We start from the raw sequence: 25,160 nt of genomic DNA, 5'->3' as shown, positions 1-25,160 counted from the left end.
TAAAAATTAAAAATGATTAATGATATTTAGTTATCTTTTTGTATGTGTTGCAGACTAGTATTGTTAGCATGGTATACAGTCAATCAGAAATATTACAAAAAGAGGTTTATTTATTTGAACGATTAGATTCTGGTGGTGTATGTAAAGATATTTTGCAACTTTTAAACTATGTTTCCTGATAGTTGTAAAGCATCAAAATTCCAGCTTGCGGCTACTAATTGCTCTTATGTCATTAATCCTGGCCTTCCACCATACTTTTATGGCATTCTGCAAATATGCTAGAATAATGACAAAATATTTTTCAAGTAAATCTTAATAATGTTTGTTTTCTGTTCTAATTTTCTTATCTATATTACTTTAGTCATGGTGATTTTAGTTTTCCTAAGTTGTGATCATACATATACTCATTGTTAAATTGAAATCTGTGTTTCTTAGCTTTTTTTTTTATTTTCTTTGCAAAATAATGTAGGCTAGTTTTTGTGAAAAAGTTTTAGCAATCTTAGGTGTGAGTTAATTATTTTTAAGAATTGCTTTAGTTTACCCACCGGGTTGGTCTAGTGGTGAATGTGTCTTCTCAAATCAGCTGATATTGAAATCGAGAGTTCCAACATTCAAATCCTAGTAAAGGCAGTTACTTTTATACGGATTTCAATTTTAGATTGTGGATACCGATGTTCTTTGGTGGTTGGGTTTCAATTAACCACACATCTCAGGAATGGTCAACCTGAGACTGTACAAGACTACACTTCACTTTCACTCATACATATCATCTTCTGAATACCTGATGGTGATACCCAGAGGCTAAACAGGAAAAAAATATTGGTTTAGTTAGTTTATTTCTTATCTTTGTTACTTTTATTTACCATGCTTGCGATGAAATTTACTGAAACAGTTTATCACAAAAAATAGTCTAATTTTAAATGTATGTTGTAAAAAAAATCATTAAGAAATAAATTTTAAAAATGACTGTAATAATAAATAATAAAAAAGGTGTCAGTTCAGCTGCTATGGTGATGGAGAAGGGTGCAAAAGAATAAAATATCAATATATTTGTGGAGTAAATGGCAATAGCATTAACGTTAAGTCAGGAAAAGTCAGGAAAAACAAATCTTAAAATTTGGTTGGAACCTTGATTTATTATTACGGTTTATTATAGTTTCATTTTAACATAACTTCTTATTCAATTTTTTGTTATCTGTTTTTTCTATCTTAATAGTCTTGTCTTATGCTATCTTCAATTCTTTAATTAAAAGTCTTTTCATGTATGCTGATGTATTATTATTGCATATTTTCAGAAAATTTTGATTATTATTATTATTTATTTTATTAATTAATGCATTTATGTGTTTTGTTTATAACCATTATTAACAGCTATATATTTTATTCTATTAATCTCTTTTGTTAGTCCTTTTTTTAATTATTAATATAATTAAAAGCTCTATTTAACATGCTGTTATATGTTGACATTTTTTGTGTAAATGGATGTATATGATATGGTAAATTTGATTAATTCAGTGACCAGTTAATTTGATTAATCGCCCGTAACATATATAATTTATATATTTAAATATATATATATTATATTAATCTGATCACCTAAGTACAGAATTAATAAATAAAATAAAATAGTTTGACACCTACCTTATTTCATAATTCATGCAAGAGCGCTTTCACAAGTTGCTTGCGTCATCAGTTGCTCCACATAACTTTTTCAAATCATAAATGATTTGTATCAAATTACATATCAAAATTGAAATTGGAAAGTTGGAATTAAAAATCATTTTATTATACTTAAGGTTTAAAATTTTAAATTGTTAAAAGAACCTTTTCTAAATTAAAATGTAAACAAAATAATAAAACTAAAAATTTTTAAATTCAAATATCTTATCTTTTCCATATATATTTGTTTGGTTAAGTTATGTGACTGTTTAAATAATAAATTCAGTAATCAATGCTTATAGTCGAGCTGTTATCTTAATAAGTAAAATATCTTAATATGGAGAATATGTAAAATGAACAGTATATTTTATAAATTACTATGAATTTATTAAATTCTCCAACATTGTAAGTGATTAATAAAATTCTCCGGTAATTATGCATAATCATTGGATTAATCAAATTTACTGTAATATATATCTATTAAATAACATATTTATCGTAGAAATAGGAGTTTTCTAAATATTCTCACTAATTTATATTTGTTTTTATTAATCTTATTATCTAAAAAATTTATTATAATATTTACTTCATTTTGTATGTTTTGAGAATTTGATATACTATTATTTTTTTCCATATTTTGTGAATAAATTTTTGACATTATATTACTAATTTATGAATCCACAGTCAATCTTTCTTTTTTCATATAATAATTTATGCCAAATTTGAAATAACTGTGATTTAAGCATAATTCAAGTAATATTATTACTTGATCAACTCTTTTTTACGTTGTTTTTAATAAGTACTTTTTGTGTTAATTTTATTGTATTAGGTGTGATCAGAAAATAACTGAACATTATATTTTTAATCCTTATGGTTAATTTTACAGATTATCGGTCCTTCTCCGCTTCAAAATCCTCTCCCCCCCTATTCACACACTTTTTTCAGCGGTGTTTCCACTTCGTGAAGCAGGCCTGGTTAGCTTCATTTGAAATGGCTTTTAAGGTCCATGATGAATTTGCTTTAATGTCGTCAATAGTTCAAACGGCATCCTTTCATCACTGACTTTAATTTTGGAAATAAAAAAAATTCAATATGAGAAAGATCTGGCGAGTAGCAAGGCTAAGAGAGGACAGTCATCTGATATTTGGTTCAAAACTGACGAATTGACAAAGCTGAGAGTGTGTGGGCGTATTGTTGTGGTGAAGGAACCACAAATTGTCTCGCAACAGTTCTCGTCTCTTTTTGCTGATTTTTTCACGTAACTATTGTTAAAACACCTGTACGCACAATCCCATTAAAATAAAAAAAAACAGAATCACTTTAACATCAGATCAAGACTGACATGCTTTCTTGGGGCATGGAGATTCTTTGTCAATCCACTGTGTGATGATTGAACTTTTGTCTCGATGTCATAGCCATAAACCTGGCTTCATCTCTTGTTAAGATCCTTTGCACGAATGTTTCATCATCATCGGCTTGTTCAAGACGTTGCCTACAAACATCCACTCTATGTTCTTTCATCAAACAAGGAACAGACTTTGCTGCAATTCGATGCATGTTCAATTTTTCAGTCAAAATGTCATGTCATGATCCAGTTGAGATGCTAACCTCTTCTGCACCAGTTTGTTGATTTTCTGAACGTGGTTGTCATCGGTTGAAGTCAGAGGCTTTCGTGGTCGAGGGTCATCTTCAATTGACTGATGACCGCTTTTAAATCATGAAAATCATTTGTAACATTGCATATGACCCAGAGCAAACATCATCTCTATAAGCTTGTTTCAAAAATTGAAACGTTTGTGTGAAAGTTTTCCTCAGTTTTACACAAAATTTTACATCGCATCATTGCTCCTAAAAATTGCACATTATAAAAATCAATACTAACACTTAAACACGTTACATTCAAATAAAAATAACACAAAAACTAAAAATGTTGTTACACATTATAATTAGTATAATTCAAAATGTTTGTTTATTTTTTGAACACACCGTGTATCTATTACAGGTATGCATATACCTGTAGTATGCATATCTTTGATATCAAAAGATATTAATTTATCTTTTTTCTCTTATTTTTATTTTTTTAATTTATTTGCCGGTTCTAATCTGTTTTGTGTATTATAATTAGTTTTTAATTTCAGGTTTTTTCAATAATCTAGATAAAATCTTGCAGTATTATAAAACGGAGCTGTTTTACAGTTCATTAAAGGTCTTATTGGAAATCCATCTTTGTATATTTTTATTAATCCATTAAAGTATGATGCTGATGGATTTTGTTTTATGTATTTATTTTTATTGTTATCGTTAGTTACTTCATCACACTTTTTTAATGGTTTTAATAATTTTATTAATAATTATTTTTCATAAATTTATTTTAAAAATAGTTGACCTGGCAATGCTTCGCCATTGCTAGATTTGTGTATATATGTAGATTAAATGAACACAAATGAAAGTTTAATAAAACATTAAAAAAATTAACAGTAAGGAACTTCACAAAATTTAACCTTTCCCTTTTTTCCTTCTTCCCATCTTCCCTTTCTCCCTTCCCATCTTCCCTTTTTTCCTTTATCCCTTCTTCTCTTTTCCCTTTCTCCCTATTTCCCATTTTCCATTTTCATGTAACTTATATGTTCTAAATATGAACCAAATCAGACCATAAATACAATTTTTCTAAGTATCTTGACCCCAGCACCATCCAGCGGGTCCATTTTTTGCAAAAATATTTCTTTTCATGTAACTATTATATATTCAGAATATGAGCCAAATTAGACCACAAATCCGTTTTTTTAAATATCTTGACCCCAGTGCCACCTAGAGTTTCCAAAGTAATTCAGAAAATGTCACGGGCATGTGCACAACTCACCAAAGTTTCATCACAATCAGATGAATGGTATATGAACACATACGGGACAAAGAAACATTCATTTTTATATACGGTATATATATATATAAGATTTGGATTTTATACCACCAGAATGCTTAAAAATAAAATATTTATCAATAAACAAATATATATATATATATATATATATATATATATATATATATATATATATATGTATATATATATAAAATTAAAAAATTGTAATTGTCATTTAATTTTTCAGAATATGTATTTAAATTACGGAGAAATTGGACAAACAATGAAAGAATTAATGGATGAGTTTCAAAGAAAAGCTAAAAGTCAACAAAAAGTCGAAAGTATTGCAGATATGAAAAACTTTGTTGAAACATATCCACAATTTAAGGTATGTTAATACAATTTAAATACTTGTTTGTCTTCATATTTTAATTTAATATCATTTCAACAAATTTTTCTTGATAGTAATAACGCATCATTATGGGTGAAAAACCGATAGTGATAGTTTTACATATAAAACAAGTTTTTATCCATCTGTAGGATTTACTACTTGTACTTTCAAAAATACAACATTTTTGCCTGCACCAATTACTGACAAAACAAATAGTTTTGAGTTATCTGGAATTTATTGACTGACAGTTGTCTACGCATTAAAATTCTCATAATTATTAATTTAGGGTTCAGTGAGCATCATATCCACTGATAGTAATATTCTCAGTAATGCAGACATACAGTAATGTAGTTTTATATTTATTTCCCTGAATGGGCCTTGCCTTGCCCTATTATTATAAATTAATTGAAGTTGTATGTTTTCAATTCTTAATGTTTGATCATTTTTATTTTTTTTTTGTCTTCAGTCATTTGACTGGTTTGATGCAGCTCTCCAAGATTCCCTATCTAGTGCTAGTCGTTTTTGGTATACCCCCTACATCCTACATCCCTAATAATTTGTTTTACATATTCCAATCGTTACCTGCCTGCACAATGTTTTCCTTCTACCTGACCCTATAATATTAAAGCGACTACTACAGGATGCCTTAATAGGTGGCCTATAAGTCTGTCTCTTCTTTAAACTATATTTTTCCACATGCTTCTTTCTTCATCGATTTGCCGCAACACCTCTTCATTTGTCACTTTATCCACCCGTCTGATTTTTAACATTCTCCTATAGCACCGCATTTAAAAAGCTTCTAATCTTTTCTTCTCGGGTACTCTGATCGTCCAAGTTTTGCTTCCATATAAAGCGACACTCCAAACATACACTTTCAAAAATCTTTCCCTGACGTTTAAATTAATTTTTGATGTAAACAAATTATATTTCTGACTGAAGGCTCGTTTCGCCTGTGCTATTCAGCGTTTTATATCGCTCCTGCTTCATCCATCTTTAGTAATTCTACTTCCCAAATAACAAACTTCTTCTACCTCCGTAATCTTTTCTCTTCATATTTTCACATTCAGTGGTCCATCTTTGTTATTTCTACTACATTTCATTACTTTTGTTTTGTTCTTTATTTTCATGCGGTAGTTCTTGCGTAGGACTTCATCCATGCCATTCATTGTTTCTTCTAAATCCTTTTCATCTCGGCTAGAATTTCTATATCATCAACGAATCGTAGCATTTTTATCTTTTCACCTTGTACTGTTACTCCGAATCTAAATTGTTCTTTAACATCATTAACTGCTAGTTCTATGTAAAGATTAAAAAGCAACGGGGATAGGGAACATCCTTGTCAGACTCCCTTTCTTATTACGGCTCCTTTCTTATGTTCTTCAATTATTACTGTTGCTGTTTGGTTCCTGTAAATGTTAGCAATTGTTCTTCTATCTCTGTATTTGAACCTAATTTTTTTTAAATGCTGAACATTTTATTCCGGTCTACATTATCGAATGCCTTTTCTAGTTCTATAAATGCCAAGTATGTTGGTTTGTTTTTCATTAATCTTGCTTCTACTGTTAATCTGAGGCCTAAAATTGCTTCCCTTGTCTTTATAATTTTTCTGAAATCAATTGGTCTTCTCCTAACACTTCTTCCACTCTCCTCTCAATTCTTCTGTACAGAGTTAAGATTTTTGATGGCTAGTTAAGCTAATTATTTTGTATTCTTCACATTTATCTGCCCCTGCTTTCTTTGGTATCATGACTATAACACTCTTTTTGAAGTCTGGTGAAACTTCCCCTTTTTCATTAATATTACGCACAAGTTTGTATAATCGATTAATTGTTTCCTCACCTGCACTGCGCAGTAATTCTATAGGTATTCCGTCTATTCCAGGAGTCTTTCTGCCATTCAAATCTTTTAATGCTCTCTTAAATTTAGATTTCAGTATTGTTTCTCCCCTTTCATCCTCGTCAACTTTCTCTTCTTCCTCTATAATGCCATTTTCTAATTCTAAATTTTTTTAAGAATTTATAATTATTCTGTTGTTGACAATAATTCTATATTTTTTTTTTAATTTGAACAGTTCAACTTTAAAAAAGAACATGATTTAATCATAGAGTACTATTGTTTTAATATTTAGCTATTTTTATTATTTTAACAAGCAAGCCAATAAGGTTTATTTAACTTGTTTTACTCTATTCTATTTATAAATTATTATATCCATTGTTGATTTAATTGTATGTTATATTATGCATCATATTATTTTTAAATTTTTTTAGAAAATGTCAGGTACTGTTTCAAAACATGTAGCTGTTATTAGTGTTATACATTATATATATATGTTGCAGTTTTTTTAACTTAAAAATTTTCTTATTGAAAAAAATTATCCCGGTCCGGTTTTGGTAAAACACTTGTTTTATATAGTTATACGCTCAGTATCAATATATATATATGTATAGGGTCCGGTATAGTGGAATACTATATTGGTATAGTTTTTGAGTCGAATCGTTATGTCAGGTTGAGGGGGTGGCCATGCCTCTTTAGGTGACTAAATTGAATTGTCAACTCTTGTGACAAAACGTAATCTTCTTGAAGTATCAGAAATGGAACAAGAGTTAGCATGTCAAGACCAACATTCTGCACAACTTCAGGTACAACTATTTCTTTAATAATCACTTATTATAGTATGTAATATAATTTTATAAACTGTTGCCATATATAAAATATTTAATCTCCCTCGATTGTTGTTTTTTCGATTATTTTATTGTTTTTTCTTCCAAATTATGAGATTCTCTTAGTTAAAATATATGAAAATTTTTGTTAAAATGGTTTTTCCATTAGTTTATTGGTAAATATTATCAATCGTTTAACCTATAATCGTGAAATTTAGTGTATTAGAATCAGGCAAATGGAAGGTGTAGTAAATGAAGACCAGTTCAGTTTCAGAAAGTGCACGGTTACAAAGAAGACCTACTCATACACTAATCATACATGGCACGCTTATAAAGAATAAATTCATTTGGAGAAGGCCTATGATAATGTAGATTAAAATAAAATGTTTTAATATTTTAAGGGAAATTGGATAAGAATGTGGAATGTGAGAGGCATTTGGAAATTTTTTGATTTGACAGAGCTGGTACAAGTATGATCACATGACTATGGTATTTGTTTAGTATGATCTTTTACATGATGCGCTGTAGTTTTTAACATTTTCATTTAGTTGCTTGTTTGTAGTGATTGATATTACAAACAAATATTGACATTTTCAGACAAATGGATAAAATTGAAGTTCTAGCTGTTATAAAGTACTTTGTTTTAAAAGGTTTAATCTTGACGAACATACAAAAATAGTTAGATTCCATATTAGAGGATTATTCCTCCTCGTTTTCAACAGTAAAAATGTGTGCTACTGAATTTAATCGTGATTATATGTCCATTCAAGATTATGAAAGATCAGTATACCCAAAAACCACTATGTCCAACAAAATTGTTTCAAAAATCCACAATGCTTTGACAAATGATCACCTGAAGGTACATGAACCTGCTGACATTATAATCATCTTATAAGTCTGCTACATTTTTTATATAAAAAAGCTTTCTGCTTGATATGTACTTGTTGTTAACAGTAAAAAAAAAAAATCATATTTGACTGAACACTTCTTGACAGTGTTTAAATGTATTTAAACGTGATGCTGCTGAGTTTCTTTGATGTTTTATTATAGTAGATGAAACTAGGATTCACCATTACATTCCAGAGACCAAACAGAGGTTGGGAACAGAAGAAAGGTGTACCAAAGAAAGCAAAAAACTGTTCCATCTACAGGAAGTCATGACTACAGGTTTTCTTTTTTAATCTTTTGATATGGTGCTCTTTGACTATCTGGAAAAAGGCAGAATCATCACTGGAGAGTATTAGGCTTTACTACTGGGTTGATTGAAATGTGCTAAATATCCTGTCAATCAAATAGACAAACAAGTAGTGCTAAAAAATACAATCAAATGACTTCAGACTAAAAACTTCACATCTGGCCAAAAAGAAAGTGTTCTTTCACCATGATAATTCTTCTACACATTCTCGGTTTGTTGCTCCAAAACTCCATGTCCTATGCTTCGTAGTGCTTCCACATTCATCAGATTTGGCTCCCAGCAGTTACTTCCTCTTCCCAAATTTGAAGAAATAGCTTGTTGGACGAAGATTTACACAAATGATGAAGTCAAAACCGAGACAACTGCTTATTTTACAGAGTAGGACAAATCACATTGTAATAAGGATATTAAAAAGTTGAAAAATAATCAGTCTGTATTTTTCAAATTGCATCGAGGATGATTCTTGAAAGAATTTTGTATGTTGTGTGTAAGAGTGAGATTCCCCTGTAATTGTTAGGTTCTGTTTTCTCCTTTTTGTGTAGAGGATGGATGAGGGCTGTCGTCCAGCGTTCTGGTAGTTCTTCTTTGATCCAGATATTGACAAGCTGTTGATGAAGTACAATTTTTGCTGATCTTCCTGCACGTTTCCAGATCTCTATCTGATCTCCTGCTGCTTTTTAATTCTTCATCTCACCCAGTTGTTGGTAGACTTCATTATTGTGGGATGGTTGATGTCTGATTGTGTTGTTTTGTCATTGGAGTGTTGATCTTGAAGTTTAGGATTTCTATCAGTTCTTCGCAATTTACGAGTTTGTTGAAATATTTATCTAAGATTTCCACGTTGTCTTTATTGTTACGAGCCAGTTAAACGGTTTCAATCTTTATTAGTAGGGTTGGGGATTCATATTTTTGGAGCTGATTTTTGGAGGTTTTGTAATAGTATCTTGACTGTGTTTTATTGAATTCTTCTATTGACTTCAGTGTGTCTTTATGGTGTTATCTTTTTATTCTCCTTAGGGTTCGGGTGGTTTCTTTTATTTGTTAAGAAATCTTTTCTTTGACAACTTCATATTTTATTTAATAATAATAATATTTTTAGTTTTCAAAATAAACCTATTTAATAATTTAATCCCTTTTACTGTTATTTATTTTGACAGCGTATAAGGCAAGTAATTGGTAACAGTAAAGTGCGTGATGAAGAAGCATGTAAATTGGTTATGTTGTACGCTTTAAGATATAAAAGACATTCAAATAATTATATAACTGGATTAATTTATGCGTTAAAGAAACGAGGTGTACCAGAAAATAAAACAAATGTAAGTTATTATTTTTACCATTTTGTTTTTGTATATGTATTTACTTTGATGTTACATAATAACTTATTTACAAAATACTTAAACGGTAACTCACTTGTTAGTATTATATATTTTATTTATAAACAGTTTCTAGTATGGAAATCCCTGAATGACTTTAAAACCGTTTCAGATAGAATACTGTAACTTTCAGGATAATGTATCAGTCAACTGATACCTTTTAATGAGAAATAGAATTTCAACCCCTTAGTCCAGGGGTTGTAGCTCAAATATTTTAAATGGTAACACTTTTTGTGCGGTCAATCATTTTAAAGGTCTCTTTAAGACAAGAAATATGGTATAAATAAAAAGTTGGTACGATGTCTGTACCAAAAATGGCGGTAGGATAAAATTTATATTTGAAAAATATTACGTTGATAATCTAAGGAACTGTTACTGCAAATAAATAAATTTACAGAGATTTGATTAATTGGATATTATCGAATAAATTTATTAAAAAAAATTATTTGTTAAGCGTATTGTTTACTTATTTACTTACACTTTATTTTAATAAATGTTCGAAATGTTATCCATCCGTTGTTTGACAGTGTACCAGTCAGTTGTAAGAGGATGATACTGTATTATCCAATGATTCCCTAATGATAGTTTTTGCCGCTTCTTGAATTCTAGTTTGTAAATCATCGATATCTTGGGGCTTACTATGATAAACAATACTTTTTAAACGGCCCCATACAAAGTAATCCATTGGTGACAATTCAGTTGATCTCGCTGGCGATTCTATTTGACCCCTTTAGCCAATCCGTCTTCCAGAAAAAAATGCATTTAAAATTTCATGTACCTGAAGACTGAAATGAAGCGGATCACCACCACCTTGTTGAAACCAAATATTTTGGATGTCGGGGCCAACAATGTTTTGAATGTTTGGAATGATCTAGTCGAAAAGCAAAGTCTCATATTTCACTGTATTTAAATCATTAAATATTGATCGTCCACCAACAATACCTGCCTGTACAATTTACTTTGGACCGGATACTTAGTATTTGCCTCACGATACTAGTGTGGATTAATATCAGTCCAGTATGTTGTTTAATAAATTAGGATCTACATAAATATTGTTCTTTATAATTTCACAGAACTCAAATCTTTCATCATAGTCATCTTGCACCGAACAAATTTTGAAGGGTTTGAAATTTTCAGTATTTAATGTGTTGGACATTGAGAAGTTGAGAAGTGGTGGGAGAACTCGTAATGGGGTTTGGTTGTAACCGATCATTAAATCAGTCGTGCATAGCATTTGTTGGGGAGCAACATCATGTTCACTCCAACAGCGAGCAGTCGTGTTTTAGCACTTGTTGAGAGCAATATCACCTCCACCCGCAAGTCAGTCATGATTAGCATTTGTCATAAGTAGCACGGATCCATTCCGTTAGCAAGTGTTTCATTATGTGCATTTACTATATGTCTTGTAGTTTAGTGAATCTTATTATAAATTAAGTATTGTTTATCTTATTTATCAAGTATCTTTATTCTCATACTGGTCCAAGGGATTGTTCCAGCCCAAGCATTATCTTATACAGTCCACTATCTCCAAATCAACATAATTTTTCTACTTACATGGTATCATCTTATCATTCATTTTACCCAACATTTCTATGATTTCGTTATTTTCTTTGGTTCCCTATTCATTATTTTTGGTCCTATAGGCCGCATTATTTTTTGGTTTCCTAATCCTTCATAATCTACGAATCTCTGAACTTTAGCTAATGTTATATTTTTGCGCTGCTGTTTGAGTCAAGAAATGAGGATTCTCAATGAATTCTTGCATAATCTCTTAACGATTTGTTATTTTATTGCAGATTTGGGCCTCCCTGGTTTTCCCCTATTATTAATGCTCCTCGTTTCTTCAAATTGTTTGATGGTTTTTGATACTGTACCTTTTGAAATGTGGTTATGATTATTAAATGTTGCGTTGAACAATTCACAGACTTCACTCTCCGACATAACTCTACTGCAAACCTCTACATCACTAAAGGTGTGACCCTTTCCTGTTCACTAAGTGACCTGCTGATAGCAATGTTAGCAGATACAGAAAAAATTAATTCAGTAAAAAACAGTTACAAAATAGGGAAAAAATGTAAATAACAAATCCAGTAAAGGTAGAAAAAATCAATTATATTCATTACCATTAATACAGGCAGGTTGTGCACGCAGCTTACAGTCTCCACCATAGGATCTCAGTTCATACACACTTATGCTCTCACACACAAGATGTATAAAACAGTAAGCGATGTTTTTCTCGCTGTTACTGCGGAAACAGGGCATTGTTTTTGCGGTAACTTGTACATGGTCATGCAAAGTAGGAGAGTTGGGTCATAATGGGGGCAACAAGACGAGTAGATGCTACTGAAGGGGTAGGGGAAACCACAGATGTAAATGGTAATGAACATAGCTAACCTATCACAATAAATTCTCATGAACTAAAGTAATAATGAAAGACTCTAAATGGAATATTATACGACAATGAAATAAGCTACATTTTTACAACAGCGGTAAGAAACCATTAATGATCAACTGATCAGTATGATTAGGTGACACTATTTTTATTTATTCATTCATTAAATTGGAACAAAAACAATTTTTTGTGTTAAACAATATAAATTTGTTAAAATGTAAATTTTACCTTTAAAATAAATTTTAATCGAACTAGATTAAATTTGAATTTAATTCAGTTTAATTTCATTTTATTTAGTTTTATTATTTAAACTACTAAATTTATTAATTTTTCAAAATCCATTCTTTATCCCGCTGCTATTTTGGTTACAGGCATCATACCAAGTTTTAATTATACCATTTTTCTTGTCTTAAATAGACCTTTAAAAGGATGTATCTCACAAAGAGTGTTACCATTTAAAATATTTGAGTTACAACCCCTGGGCCACCCCTCAAGGAGGGGTTGAAATTTTATTTCTTGTCTACAGGTTGATCAATACCTTATCCTGAAAGTTATAGTATTCTATCTGGAAAGGTTTTAAAGCGGTTGAGAATTTTCTATACATTTGATTCACTCTGTATATACTCACCTTTTTAATAAGTACAGTAGAACTCCATTTACCAAATTTGTCTTTGCGAATAATTGGAAAATTAAAGTGCGTTTATCATACGTACTGGATATATTTTACTGTTAGATAATCGTACTAATAAAAGGATGAAAATATAAAAAATAAATGTATTTCTGTTAAATTAAAAAGATTGCTCAGAACATAACATACAATGTAATAAAAAACGTATAGAGTAATATGTTATAAAAAATCCAATGAATAGAAATTGGTAATAAAAGAATTAGAGTTTACAAAAATTATCTGAAAGAGATTAAAATTTACTACTGGATTGTTTTATAAAAAAATGTCATTTAAAAAACTTATTTAAAAAAAAGCCTTTTTTCTTACAAAAGATGTATCAAAGAGAAATTAAGTTACTTTGTGTTTTAAAAAAATTCATTTGTTAAAAATTACAAAGCAAAAAACTGCTCTAAGTTTAATAGAATAATATTATTGATGGTCAATAATGAAGATGTACCTTTAAAGTCTCTATTCCTCTTAAAAATACCTGTAATCTGTAGTCACTTTTAACACTGATAACATAGTCATTTTAAACAAAGAATCGTGTAGAATAGCATTTTCTCTTGAGTTCATTCTTTTAGTTTACCACAGGCCTAAATTTATGTACGTTTTGTGCTCTCTTCAAATTTACAAAAAAGATCAATTAAAAAAACCATGTAAGCACAAAGACCAATAAAAATACCTTTCCTGTTGAAGAAAAGCTTAGATTTAAAATAATATTTTAGATTTTTTAAGCAGTGTATTTATTATTGGCATTTGGATAATCAGCAACCCACTGTACTACCTATATTAAATTGATTTTTCACGGTTGATTTTTTGGAATAAATTAAAAATTTAGATTTTTGCTAAATTAAAACTTACTGTTTATTGATTTTTAAAAAAAATTATTTCTCATCTTTTGGAAATTTTTCTTTCACATATATGTCTGAATTTCTTACAGTTATTTTTATTCGTGTATATTTTTTATTTTTTTAGATTATCTACAATGTTCTTGCATATGGTAATTTGCAAGATCAATCTGTTGGTGATATTGTATCGCAAGAAGCCGTAGTTAAAATTACAAAAAGATTTTTTAAGGTAATATATTTTTTATTGGATTGTTATTAAAAATCATTATGAAACTGAAGCTTTTATTATTTACTAATGTAGAATAGAATACCATGTTAACAATGCCTTGTTTAAACGAGTGACAGAAAAACCAAACGGTTTTGAAATTGGTCAAGTAAATCAGAAATAAATAATAATGAAAAAGTTTGAAGCGCAGTTAATTTTCATTTTTATTATTTTTAAGATTTAATTGTTTTTTTAAGTTACGACCGATAAATGATGATTACTCGTATTAATGTTGCTTAAAGTTGAGCATTTTTTTTATATCTTGTCATTTAATATTTTCTATGTTTAGTACTGTTTACCTTTCTTAGATTCATTCTTTAATCTCTTGCTGAGATGTTTCGGAAGCACTCCATTGTCAAAACTTATTATATTGATACTTTAAATTTCTGTTAGTCTTTATATAACGTTTCGTCAACGCCCCTCCTTATATTTGACATGCCCTATTTGGCCTTCTTCTAGTTTATGTGTTATTAATGGTTATATTTATCTTTTATCTATTTCCTGCTTTCAATAAATTGAGGTTCTTGAAAAGGACATCTGCTTGATTATTGATGTGTTCATTTATGATCGTTTTATTGTTACTTTTTAATTTAAAGATTTGTAGATTTTTTAAATGTCATTCTGCTTCCTTTAACAAATTTGTAAATTAATTTTGTTGATTCTTCCAATTTCATTGAGGTATGCCCTTCTTTTATTAAATGCGTTGCATAATTAGAATAATTTTTTTGATTTTGAAAGTTTTCATGTGTTCATTGTACCTTAATTTAAAATTTCTTCCCGTTTGTCCTATGTTTGTTGCATTGCATTGCATTTACATTTTATTTTTTATTTACCATTACTGTTGTATATATCTTTTTCTTCTATGTTGCTATCAAAAATCTTTTCTCTGTATTTATAGCCATTTTTATATTATATTTATTAAATAATTGTTTAATCGGGTAAATGTTTTTCCTAGTAAATGTTGATTTACTCCATTTAAAGATTTCTTTACGATTTGTTGTTTTAATTTCATTTAATTTATTTCTATTTTATTCATTTTTCTGATAATTTCTTTTTTATACCCGTTATTTTCTGCTAATTGAAAAATAGTGTTTAACTTTTTTTATATGCCGGTTTCTTTAATATTAATTTATATTGCCCAACTTATCATTATCTAAAAGTTGCTAATTTTTGCTCCACAGGATAATTCTAATGGTAAGCCGTGATGTTATCTGTAATGGTTTCTTTTCTGTATCTTTCAAAATCTAGATTGTTATTATTTCTTTTTATTGTTACGTCTAAAAAATTAATAGTTTTGCCCTTCTCTTTTTCTATTGTATATTTAATGTTATGGTGGAATTTGTTCACTTCTTCCAAAATCTTATTTTCTTTATTATTTATCTTATTTTTAAATACTATTGAAGTGTCATCTATGTATCTAATATATTCTAAGCATCTGTATTTTTTCATGATATCTGGTATACTATCTTCCATATTCTGTAAGAATACTTCGCTTAGTATCGCTGATAGCGGGTTACCCGTGCCTAATCCATACTTTGTTTTTCATATATTTTATTAAATTTAAACTAATTTTGTTGGAGAATTGTTTCTCAAGTTTTAATCATTTCTGTTTTTAAGTTATTATTTATTTATCTTTTCCCCATTTAGTTTCTTTTCTAAAATTTTTATAGTTTTTTTTAATGGTATAGACGGATATAAGTTTTCTATGTCAAACGACACAATTCTACAGTGTTCTGTTATTCTTATATTTATAATTTTTTTGCTACATCAATTGAATTTTTTTTTACTATTTCGGTTTTTCTCAATATCCCCACGTCTTTTAATATATTTGCTAATTTATATGCTGACGCATTCATTTAATTTTTTTAATTTAATAGTATTGCTGTTTCATTACAAGTAGTCATTTCATATCTTTATCTTTTCACATAGTCCTTTTATGTAAAAGGCTTGAGAAAAGTACTCACATCCTAACAGATCTGGCAGATCCAAGGAGGCCATAGAAAGTCATTATTTTTTAATATAAATATGTCCTGGAAACATTTCTTGTCTTACATTCATTGGCGCTGTAAGTTGTATTAACAATAATGCTTACCTGGTTTTAGTGTCTAATTACTAACAAATGTTTATAAACTTAATTTCATGACGATTTAATTACTTTGAAAAAAGCTTTTCTTTATTTCCACATAATGAGCTGAAGTAACAGAAGCTGCTTATATATTCTCTTAAAATATATGACCTTATTCTGAAGATACTTACAACACATGAAAATTAATATTGAACTAGCCTCTCATGAAGTTACTGATAATTTCCATCTAGCAATGTAAATTTTTGTTTTTCGCACTTACGGGAAGAAAAGATTGATCCTTGTCTAACTTAATGATAGTAGTTTTATCAGTCTTCAGTAAGAATGTTGGGAATTCTCTCTGCAAGTTTTTTTTGGTATTACCCATCATGTTTTTATGTGGTTCTTGTATGGATGAGGTTTAATACCTCATCTGTACATCGGATGTGGTTCTTATGAGGTTTAATACGGATGAAAATAAAGATTCTGTGCATCATTCTTTAAACACCAGCCCGATGTACATTTTGTGATGGTCACAGTGCAGTAGAATTATCGGCAACTAAGTTGGCACAAAAAACTACTAACATTCAGCAAACATTTGGCATGGTACTATGCAGACTAAAAACATTGTCACGATAACATAAAATAGATGATATTTATTACCAAAATTTCATATGATGTTATAAATTAAAACTAATTTAGAATCCCAGTTAATGCTATTATTTTATAGTATGTTAAATAATTATTTTTTCTACTCACTTTATTGCTGTAGCTTGCAAATTCTGAAGTCGCTGTAGTCTGTAGATTCTAAAGCGCTGATGTCCGATTCTGAATTCACATTTATCACAAAATTGTCGATGTCAATGTGCACATCATATAAATGTTTGTCTTCAATATATTTTTTTTCAATGTTGACAACATGCTTACAAACATCACTCCAGTCAGCTTCAGACACTATGAAAGTCATCTTCAGCTAACTTAAGAACATCTGACATCTTAAACGTTGTGTTTCTTTTACCCACATGCCCTTTCACTTCTCCAAATCATTCCTATGGCATTTAACTCAGGATGTTAAGGTGAGAGTCATAGAACTGTGTGACCATAATTTTCTAAAATGTCAAATTTCTTTTGATTTTCTTTGTGTGATTTTATATCATATAATTCACTCTTTGTCATAGCAGGAGAACAGGTAATTCGTTGTTCGGCTAACCATTCTATCACCTCGCTTTTTAAAGAATTATAATTTGGCTGCTTTTGTAGCAGAATGTTGTGATAGATCGTATCACAAGTACCTAGTACAAAGGTGGCAAGTTGGGAATACATTTCTCCCGTAACCGTTTCTTGTATTTTTCAGAACCCTTCAGTTTGTGATCTTCTTTCTTATTTTACTCATATATAAGTAAAGCATTGTTAATGAATTCTTTATTACAGCTGGCATGAACAATTATTAATAGTGAGCCCTTGAATATTGGTGTTTTCAGTCCCTCATGAAGGTTTGTTGTGTCTATCCACAATTTTGGTGTCGCATGACTACTGTGAATGTAGGTTTCATTTGTGTATGCAATCAATCTTCCTTCATGAAACAGAAAAATTTGTTGTAAAAATTTAATTCTTTACATTTTAATGTCATGCCATTCTATCAGTATTTCTGGTTGTCTTTTGTTTTTTCCATCTAAATCCATTTTACGTAAGACTCTCCTTAAAGATCTTTCACTCCCTTTGAAATTAATTTCACTTTTGCGGGCTTTTTGTATAATTCTCTTCACATTAGGAACACATTTTTCAGTTACATAAAATCTATTTATTAAACAAATCATTTGCGTCAAACGAATCTAAATTTCACACAGTATTGGGGTGATTTACATGTTTTTCAGCAAAATGAACACAGATGGCTTTTTAGTTTTATTTGATCTCCCTTCTGCTAAATTCTTTGGACTGTTTATGCTGATACTTTTGTCGTTTCAACAATCGTATTCAGCACTTCAGTTTTCCTCACTACTCCAGTTCCGTATTGTTTTGTGAAAAGAAATTGTGAACATCGAATATAATTTCCCACGCCTGGCTATTCACTTCATTAAGTAAAATATATACTGCAATAACTGTTTCTATAATAACTATTTCTAGAACTTAATTATAAGTGATGTTTGAAATATGATTTTCACAGCACAATGATTACAGTAGATTAAAAATAAGTAAATGAAATTGTTAGAATTGCGTGTTATGTTTACAATTCATAAGTAGCATATTAGTCATGTACGATTCATAAATGATTCTACTATTATTAGTTGCTATACAACAGGAAGTAGGCCTAGATCACAACATCGATATGTAATTTAAAATATAACTCAACAATTATATACACTCCAGCAAGTTTATGAAACCTGTTTTTTTATATATTACCATACCACAAAAGACATATAGAAAATGACAATGTTTTAGTTTGCTTGTTACAGAGGCCAATGCATACAAAATGCTAGTACACAGGCTTTCAGTCCCTGCGCCAACATATGTGCTGATACATTTAACATGTTAGCAGTATGGATGGCCAAGTACAAGGTAACTCTGGAAAGTATTCAACCTTGTGCTGAAGCTGTCAAAAGAATTAATTGTAGTCAATGGTAATTATGTTCCCTTTGGAAGTCACAATCTTTTATCAGTGATGTTTCCACTTTGAAAGCATTCCTTATAATCTTTCTGAATAGCTAACAGCTGATTTATCACATATTATCAGATATTTTTTTTTAGAAGATTTTTCAGTTTTGTGTACAGTCAGAAGTTGCAGAGTCCCAAGTAAGAATTGTACAGGGGCTGACAAAATTGAAAGTTCTCAGGTTTCATTAGAAGTTGCTGGGTAAGTTAAGATAAATTGCAATTCCAATACTTCCACAAATCAAGCAGTTTTGTTCTCACTGTAAATTCTTATAACAATATTTTGTTTTCAATAGATTGCTTTAGAATTTATAGGAATTAAGTCATAATTAAAAATAAGAATTACATATTCTGTTAGATATGATTAAAAACATGACATATTTTCATAAAAAAAAAAATTCTTCTGGGGCCAATCTGGATATTAGGTTGATTAAGCACAATGATTGTTTTGTGTTTTGCAGATATTGGTGGATAAGAGGTGATGCGCAAGTGATTGTTATTGTCCAGTTAAAGTTTTCCCGTTGCTCTTTTGTGTACAGCATCTTTTAATTGCCTTAAAACTTCCATATATAACTATTTGCTTTCTGTTTGACCACATGGAATGGATTCATAATGAGCTATCACATTTCCAGGCGTCATAGACGAATGTCATTACAGATTCACCTTCATCTTTGACCGACTTTCACAAACTTTTTTGGTTGGGCCTATCCTTTCCCCGCTAACTATGATGGTAATTGTTTTAGTTTCCATATCGTAGTCATAAACCCAAGTTTTACTTCAAGTTATAACATTTTTCAAAACGTTTTCACTGGTACCAGCACAATTCAAGAAGATCTTGTTATGTTAACACAATCATCTCTCTGATCACTGGTTAGCAAACATGGCACAAATTTTGTGGAGGTGTGATAAATGTAAGTTTTCCTGTTAAAATTGTGCAATATTGCCATTTTCTCAGCAATCTTTTAGGCATTTAAGTGGCCGTCTTCAAGAACCATTGCTTCAGTGTTTGTTGTGGAAGGAAGTTCAGATCTGGAATCGTCACCATCCAGTATTCTTCTTCTTTTAAAATAATTGCACCATTTGTAATACTTCATTCTGCTTATACAGTTTTCCCTAAGTGCTTACTGAAACATTTTAAATGTCTTTGTGAAAGTTTTACTGAGTTCAACAACAACATTCTGAGTTCAACAACAAACAAAATTTAACACAAACATGTTGTTCTTCAAGATTTTTGATTTTCATTTTGTTAAAACCCCGATAAGAGGTTAATATATATATATGTATACTCCAACTGTTGCAGATTGAAAACTTAATAGTAGCGTGACACATCAAATGGCATTGTGTTTCCAAAAGTTGTCGCTAGACTGCTATTTTTTTGTTGAAACTTGCTGTGTGCTCTGATTGGCACACTATTACAAAAGTTCTGTGTTTTTGAACAAATCTTGTATATTTTTAAACATTTTTCTGGCTATAAAACACAATTTTCTCTCATTACTTTTTTCTTTCTGATCCGTGGATAAATTCCAAGGGTTGTATGAAAGATTTTATTTAAAATCTTACGGTAAATTTTGTTATCATTAGCCTTTTTGAAAAGTAGAAATCTTTCGACAAACTTATTTCTCAAATGTTTCAATTTACACTTTTTTCATTAAAAACTTATTAATTTTTTTTCTTGTACAGGATTTAAAAGGTGTTGAAAATGTATACACACAGCATGTACCACTTGTTAAGGAAACATTAGAAGATTTAATTAAAGGAAAGTTAAGAGAAAATGCTTATCCTTTACTTGGAATGTGTCCTCCTAAAAGGTAACATTTAATTCTTATGTATATAGATAAAAGAAATGAAAAAGATTTCAGTTACTTGTAAATTGATGGATGCATCAAATTCTTTAAGAAGGTATTCATAATTATTTGTTTGACTAGATATATTGTTATAAATATTTGTTTGTATCGATTTTTACTTAAACGTCAATAACATTTGGGCTGATATGGTTGATTCTTTTCCTACTGTATTTATTTAACTTTGTAGAAGGTTGTGGCCATAAATCCATTCTTTTTTAAGTCATCACTGGTTTGATGTTCTTCTTTATTACTTTCTGTTCTGTACCAATATTTTACCTCAGCATATTTACTATATTCTAGTTTCAGTTATACGGTTTACACATTTAAGTCATTGAAGTCTACCTTCTCACTATCAATTTAAATAATCCTGGATGTGCTTAATACCCAACCTAATTCACCTGTACATGATTTTCCATAAATTTCTCACCTCTTCCCTCAAATCTTTGACCTCTTCATTTCAAATTTTATTGACCAGCATTATTTTCAATATCCTCTGTAACACTACATTTTAAAAATTATTCTTTTCCGTTTTATTTTTTCTGTTATTCAGTGGGTTTCATTACCCATTCTACACGCTAAAAGTAATACATGATTTGTTTTTAAATTTTGAAAATAAATATAGTGTTCCATTTGAAATGCTCGACTTTTATTTAACTATATTTCCTAAAATATTACACATATCGACATAAAACAAAAATTAAATTAAAGTCTGTCTTATCAAGTTATAACAGAAACTTACATTACATCACATCACGTTCACTTGTGCCCCACCAGTCACGCGAAGAATATCCAGCTGATAGGCAAATTCTTGCCATGTTCATTGAAGTACAAGGGTTATTTTTTTGTCAAGGTCTGATTGGTGACGAAATTAAAACCACAGTGAAAATAAAATTTTTTTTATTTGTAACAAGTACTTACATAATTACGCTATTTCTCTACAGTCACCACTCTGATTTAGACATTTGTTGTAGCGTGGTACCAACTCTCCAATACCCTCGTCATAGAACGGAGCCGCCTATGTTTTCAACCATGTTTTTATGCTGGTCTGCAGCTCGATGTCTGTGCCAAAATGTTGTCCTTCTAGCCAGCGTTTCATGTGAGCAGAGATAAAAAAAAGGGAATTTCAAATGGGACACTATATTTTAAATAACAATTAAAAATAAATAAGCTTTGTATTTCTCAGTTTTATCTCTTTCTCAGGATATTGAGCTACGGTGAATTTAGCCACATCTGTAAGGTCTTTGTCAACTTGTCAGTAACTGAGTAACTGCATATGCTCAGATGTCAGTGGGAGTACAGTATACATACCCGCTAAGGTAGCTGATTCCGCAACTCTCCCACTACAGTGGCGCTGCTGCCCTACCATTCACAGGCTCCTTTAAATGAACAAATGACAAATCAAATTTTCAATTTGTCACCAACCATCACCTGAAGAAGAAGAACCTCCCAGCAGATGCCAACATCCCTACCGGAGCAGCAGGCCTGGCCAGCTCGCTAAGGGAGCTGCTGGGCGCGGACGCTACCATGCAGCCTCAGCTTGCCGCACTTCAAGCTCCCTGGCTGGCAGGCCTGGGGAGAACTGCCTCGGTCATACCAGCAGAAGACGACCAATGCCGATCCAATGCTGCGGGGCTCTGGGGGCTATCACTACCACGCTGTAGCTGGGACCCAACTACCGCTGAGAGGAAGTTCAGTCAGATTCCAGTATATATGAGCCGCAACTCTCCGCCTACAGCCAAGCCAACATCACTGGAGTACAGCTTCCAGACCCAACAATACTTGTCAGGGCTACCTCACAAATTGCACAAACGACCCTTTTCAGAGCCATCACTCAAAAAACTCAAACAGCCCTTTTCAGGACTACCACAAAGTTTTAAAGTATCAAGTGCCATCGAAGTCATTCGACAATAATATATATTTATATTGGGTGTATCATGAAGTTCTCTCAGGTCTTTCATAACCTATTCTATGCATGAAAATAATGAAAACAGTTCATATAAACATATGTTCTGAAATGCGTTGTTTGCAAGTTATGGCTAGTGAAAACTGTCACTTGAATTGCAGCAATCTCGGTTAATAAGGTCATACTGAAATTTTTAGGACTTAATTAAGGGGCAGAATTAGTGATTTGTTATGGTTTTTTACCAAAGAAATCAAATAAAATGTGTCCCAGAACTGATTATGCACAATTTTTTGAGAACTCGAGTGAAAACCAATAAATTGGGATAAAGAACCTTGTTTTTATGTTTAAGTTGACAATAACTTTGTTTAATGTGTGATAAACACATAAAAGATTTAAACAAAACATGTAGATAATTAAATTCTGTGAAATCGATTTCTAAAATTGATCCTTTCAGGAATCATATTCCTCTGCACTGTACAAATTATATTAATCTGATCAACCCAATAATAGTTTTTTAATTATTTATTCTGAACTTGGGTTAATTGGATTAATATTATATATATATCATAATTAAATATGTATATGTATATACACAAGGTTTGATAAAACCGGGTTCTAATCCCAGTCAGGCATGGCATTTTCACACGCTACAAATCATTCATCTCATCCTCTGAAGAATGCCTAACAATGAATCTGGAGGTAAAAAAAAAAGAAAAAATATTTGATTGACCCTTATCTGACTGTATAAGTCCAATTGTCGTAGTTTTTTTTTGTTATATATGTTTACACAGAGGTCTATCAAGATGTTTGCTGTCAGCAAGCTCACATAACTTCATTGATGATCATTTAATACAGCATATGAAATTTTGTGAGAATTTTCTTTCCGGGTATCGGGATTGTTCATTGACAGATCTATGATCACATTTAAGTTCAGCAGCCCGCTTTTTTACCATCTAAAACAAGAGGAAGAATCCTTTAAAGTGGAATACAACTTTTTTTATATTTGTTGAGGTTAACCCTTCGTAATAAATTGAACTTCAATATCATCATTTTTTTCAAAAATGTCAAAACTTGTTAACTTAGTACCACAAATGAGCAATTAAATGCTTATATTTGAAACTTCACATTTCATCAATTGTTGATATTTGTGCCACCTCTGTGTCAGCCCAAGAACTTTCTGAACAACGCTGGATATATGTTATATCTAGCTAAAAACATTAAGCTGGAAAAGCTTAAGCTTTGAAACTTCTCTGCTTAGAGAAGGTCAAAAGGGGAAGGGGATAGAGTAATCGCACGGTGTTTCTCCTACCTGTCATAAAAGCCTTTCCTAGTCCTTGATATCTATCTGTGTGGCAATGCATCACTGTATAATTACACAGTTAATTTTGAATCGATTCATCCATCTCCTTTTGGTGCTTCTCATGAGTAACAGAAACCCATATAATTTTATTACCTACTTAAACTGCTTCAATCAACGGTTTCATTACCATAAACAGCGTTTAAATGACAATGAATGTCATTAACAATGACATTAAAAATTCCATCTCTGCATGTTGTTTTATATGTGTTGACGTAACAGGTACTCAACTTTATAATGGTGGCTGACAGAGAATAAAAAGGCATGGGTTAACGAGTATTGAGATGTTAGTAATAAGAGAATGAAACTATAAGATGGCAGCACCTGTCCCTTTATACAACATTTTGTTCTCTTATTATGTTACAGTGTGCATTACATTTCAGTTGTCCTTTGTATTAATCAGGTAATTCTAATTATAAATATACCTATTGTATTACACATTTTTTGTTAACATTGATATTTTATATATGTTACTTGTGTAATTGTAATTTTATATATGCTACGTATATATATTATAAAATATTTATCTTTAATATTTAAAAAAATAATTATATGTAATAAAAAATTATTCAAATCTAATTGTATGTATGCATGTACAGGAAATGGCAGAAAAATATGACAGTTTTGAAATGAGTAAAGGAAATCAGAAATATATAAAAGTAAATATATTTACTAACAAATTTTGATGTATTCATTTCCTTTTTTATTTGTTCCATCTACATACTAAAATATTTTTTTTTACGGACTTTGAAAAAAGTACAGTAATACAATCAGTCATGTCTGATTGGGGGGTGAAATTGAATTTTCTTTATGGTTTGAGGTATGAAAATATCATTCATTTAAAATGGAATTTCCTTTTATATATTATACATACATATATATATATATATATATATATATACACACACACACACACACACACACGTATAAGCTCATATATAAAATTCATGGCTTGAAAATCTTCAAATCTAATCTATCAATTTTATTGAAATTTGGATATGCTGTGGTAGTGTAACTGAAGTTGTACATGTGAAAATT

General features: G+C 30.3%; 1 protein-coding gene across 1 annotated transcript; it reads left to right on the top strand.

Annotated features, from left to right (window-relative positions):
- Nucleotides 1-4,766: 4,766 nt before the first annotated feature.
- LOC142333595 (vacuolar protein sorting-associated protein 45-like) lies at nucleotides 4,767-20,830 on the top strand. Its single transcript, XM_075380918.1, has 4 exons — nucleotides 4,767-4,904; nucleotides 9,920-10,078; nucleotides 14,170-14,271; nucleotides 20,699-20,830. The coding sequence occupies exons 1-4, from the start codon at nucleotides 4,767-4,769 to the stop codon at nucleotides 20,828-20,830; spliced, it is 531 nt and encodes a 176-aa protein (XP_075237033.1).
- The last annotated feature ends 4,330 nt before the right edge of the window (nucleotides 20,831-25,160 follow it).

The sequence above is a fragment of the Lycorma delicatula genome, chromosome 13, assembly GCF_047948215.1.
Source record: "Lycorma delicatula isolate Av1 chromosome 13, ASM4794821v1, whole genome shotgun sequence".
Lineage (NCBI taxonomy): Eukaryota > Metazoa > Arthropoda > Insecta > Hemiptera > Fulgoridae > Lycorma > Lycorma delicatula.
The sequence above is the reverse complement of the archived record's forward strand: the minus strand, read 5'-3'. Positions and strand labels throughout refer to the sequence as shown.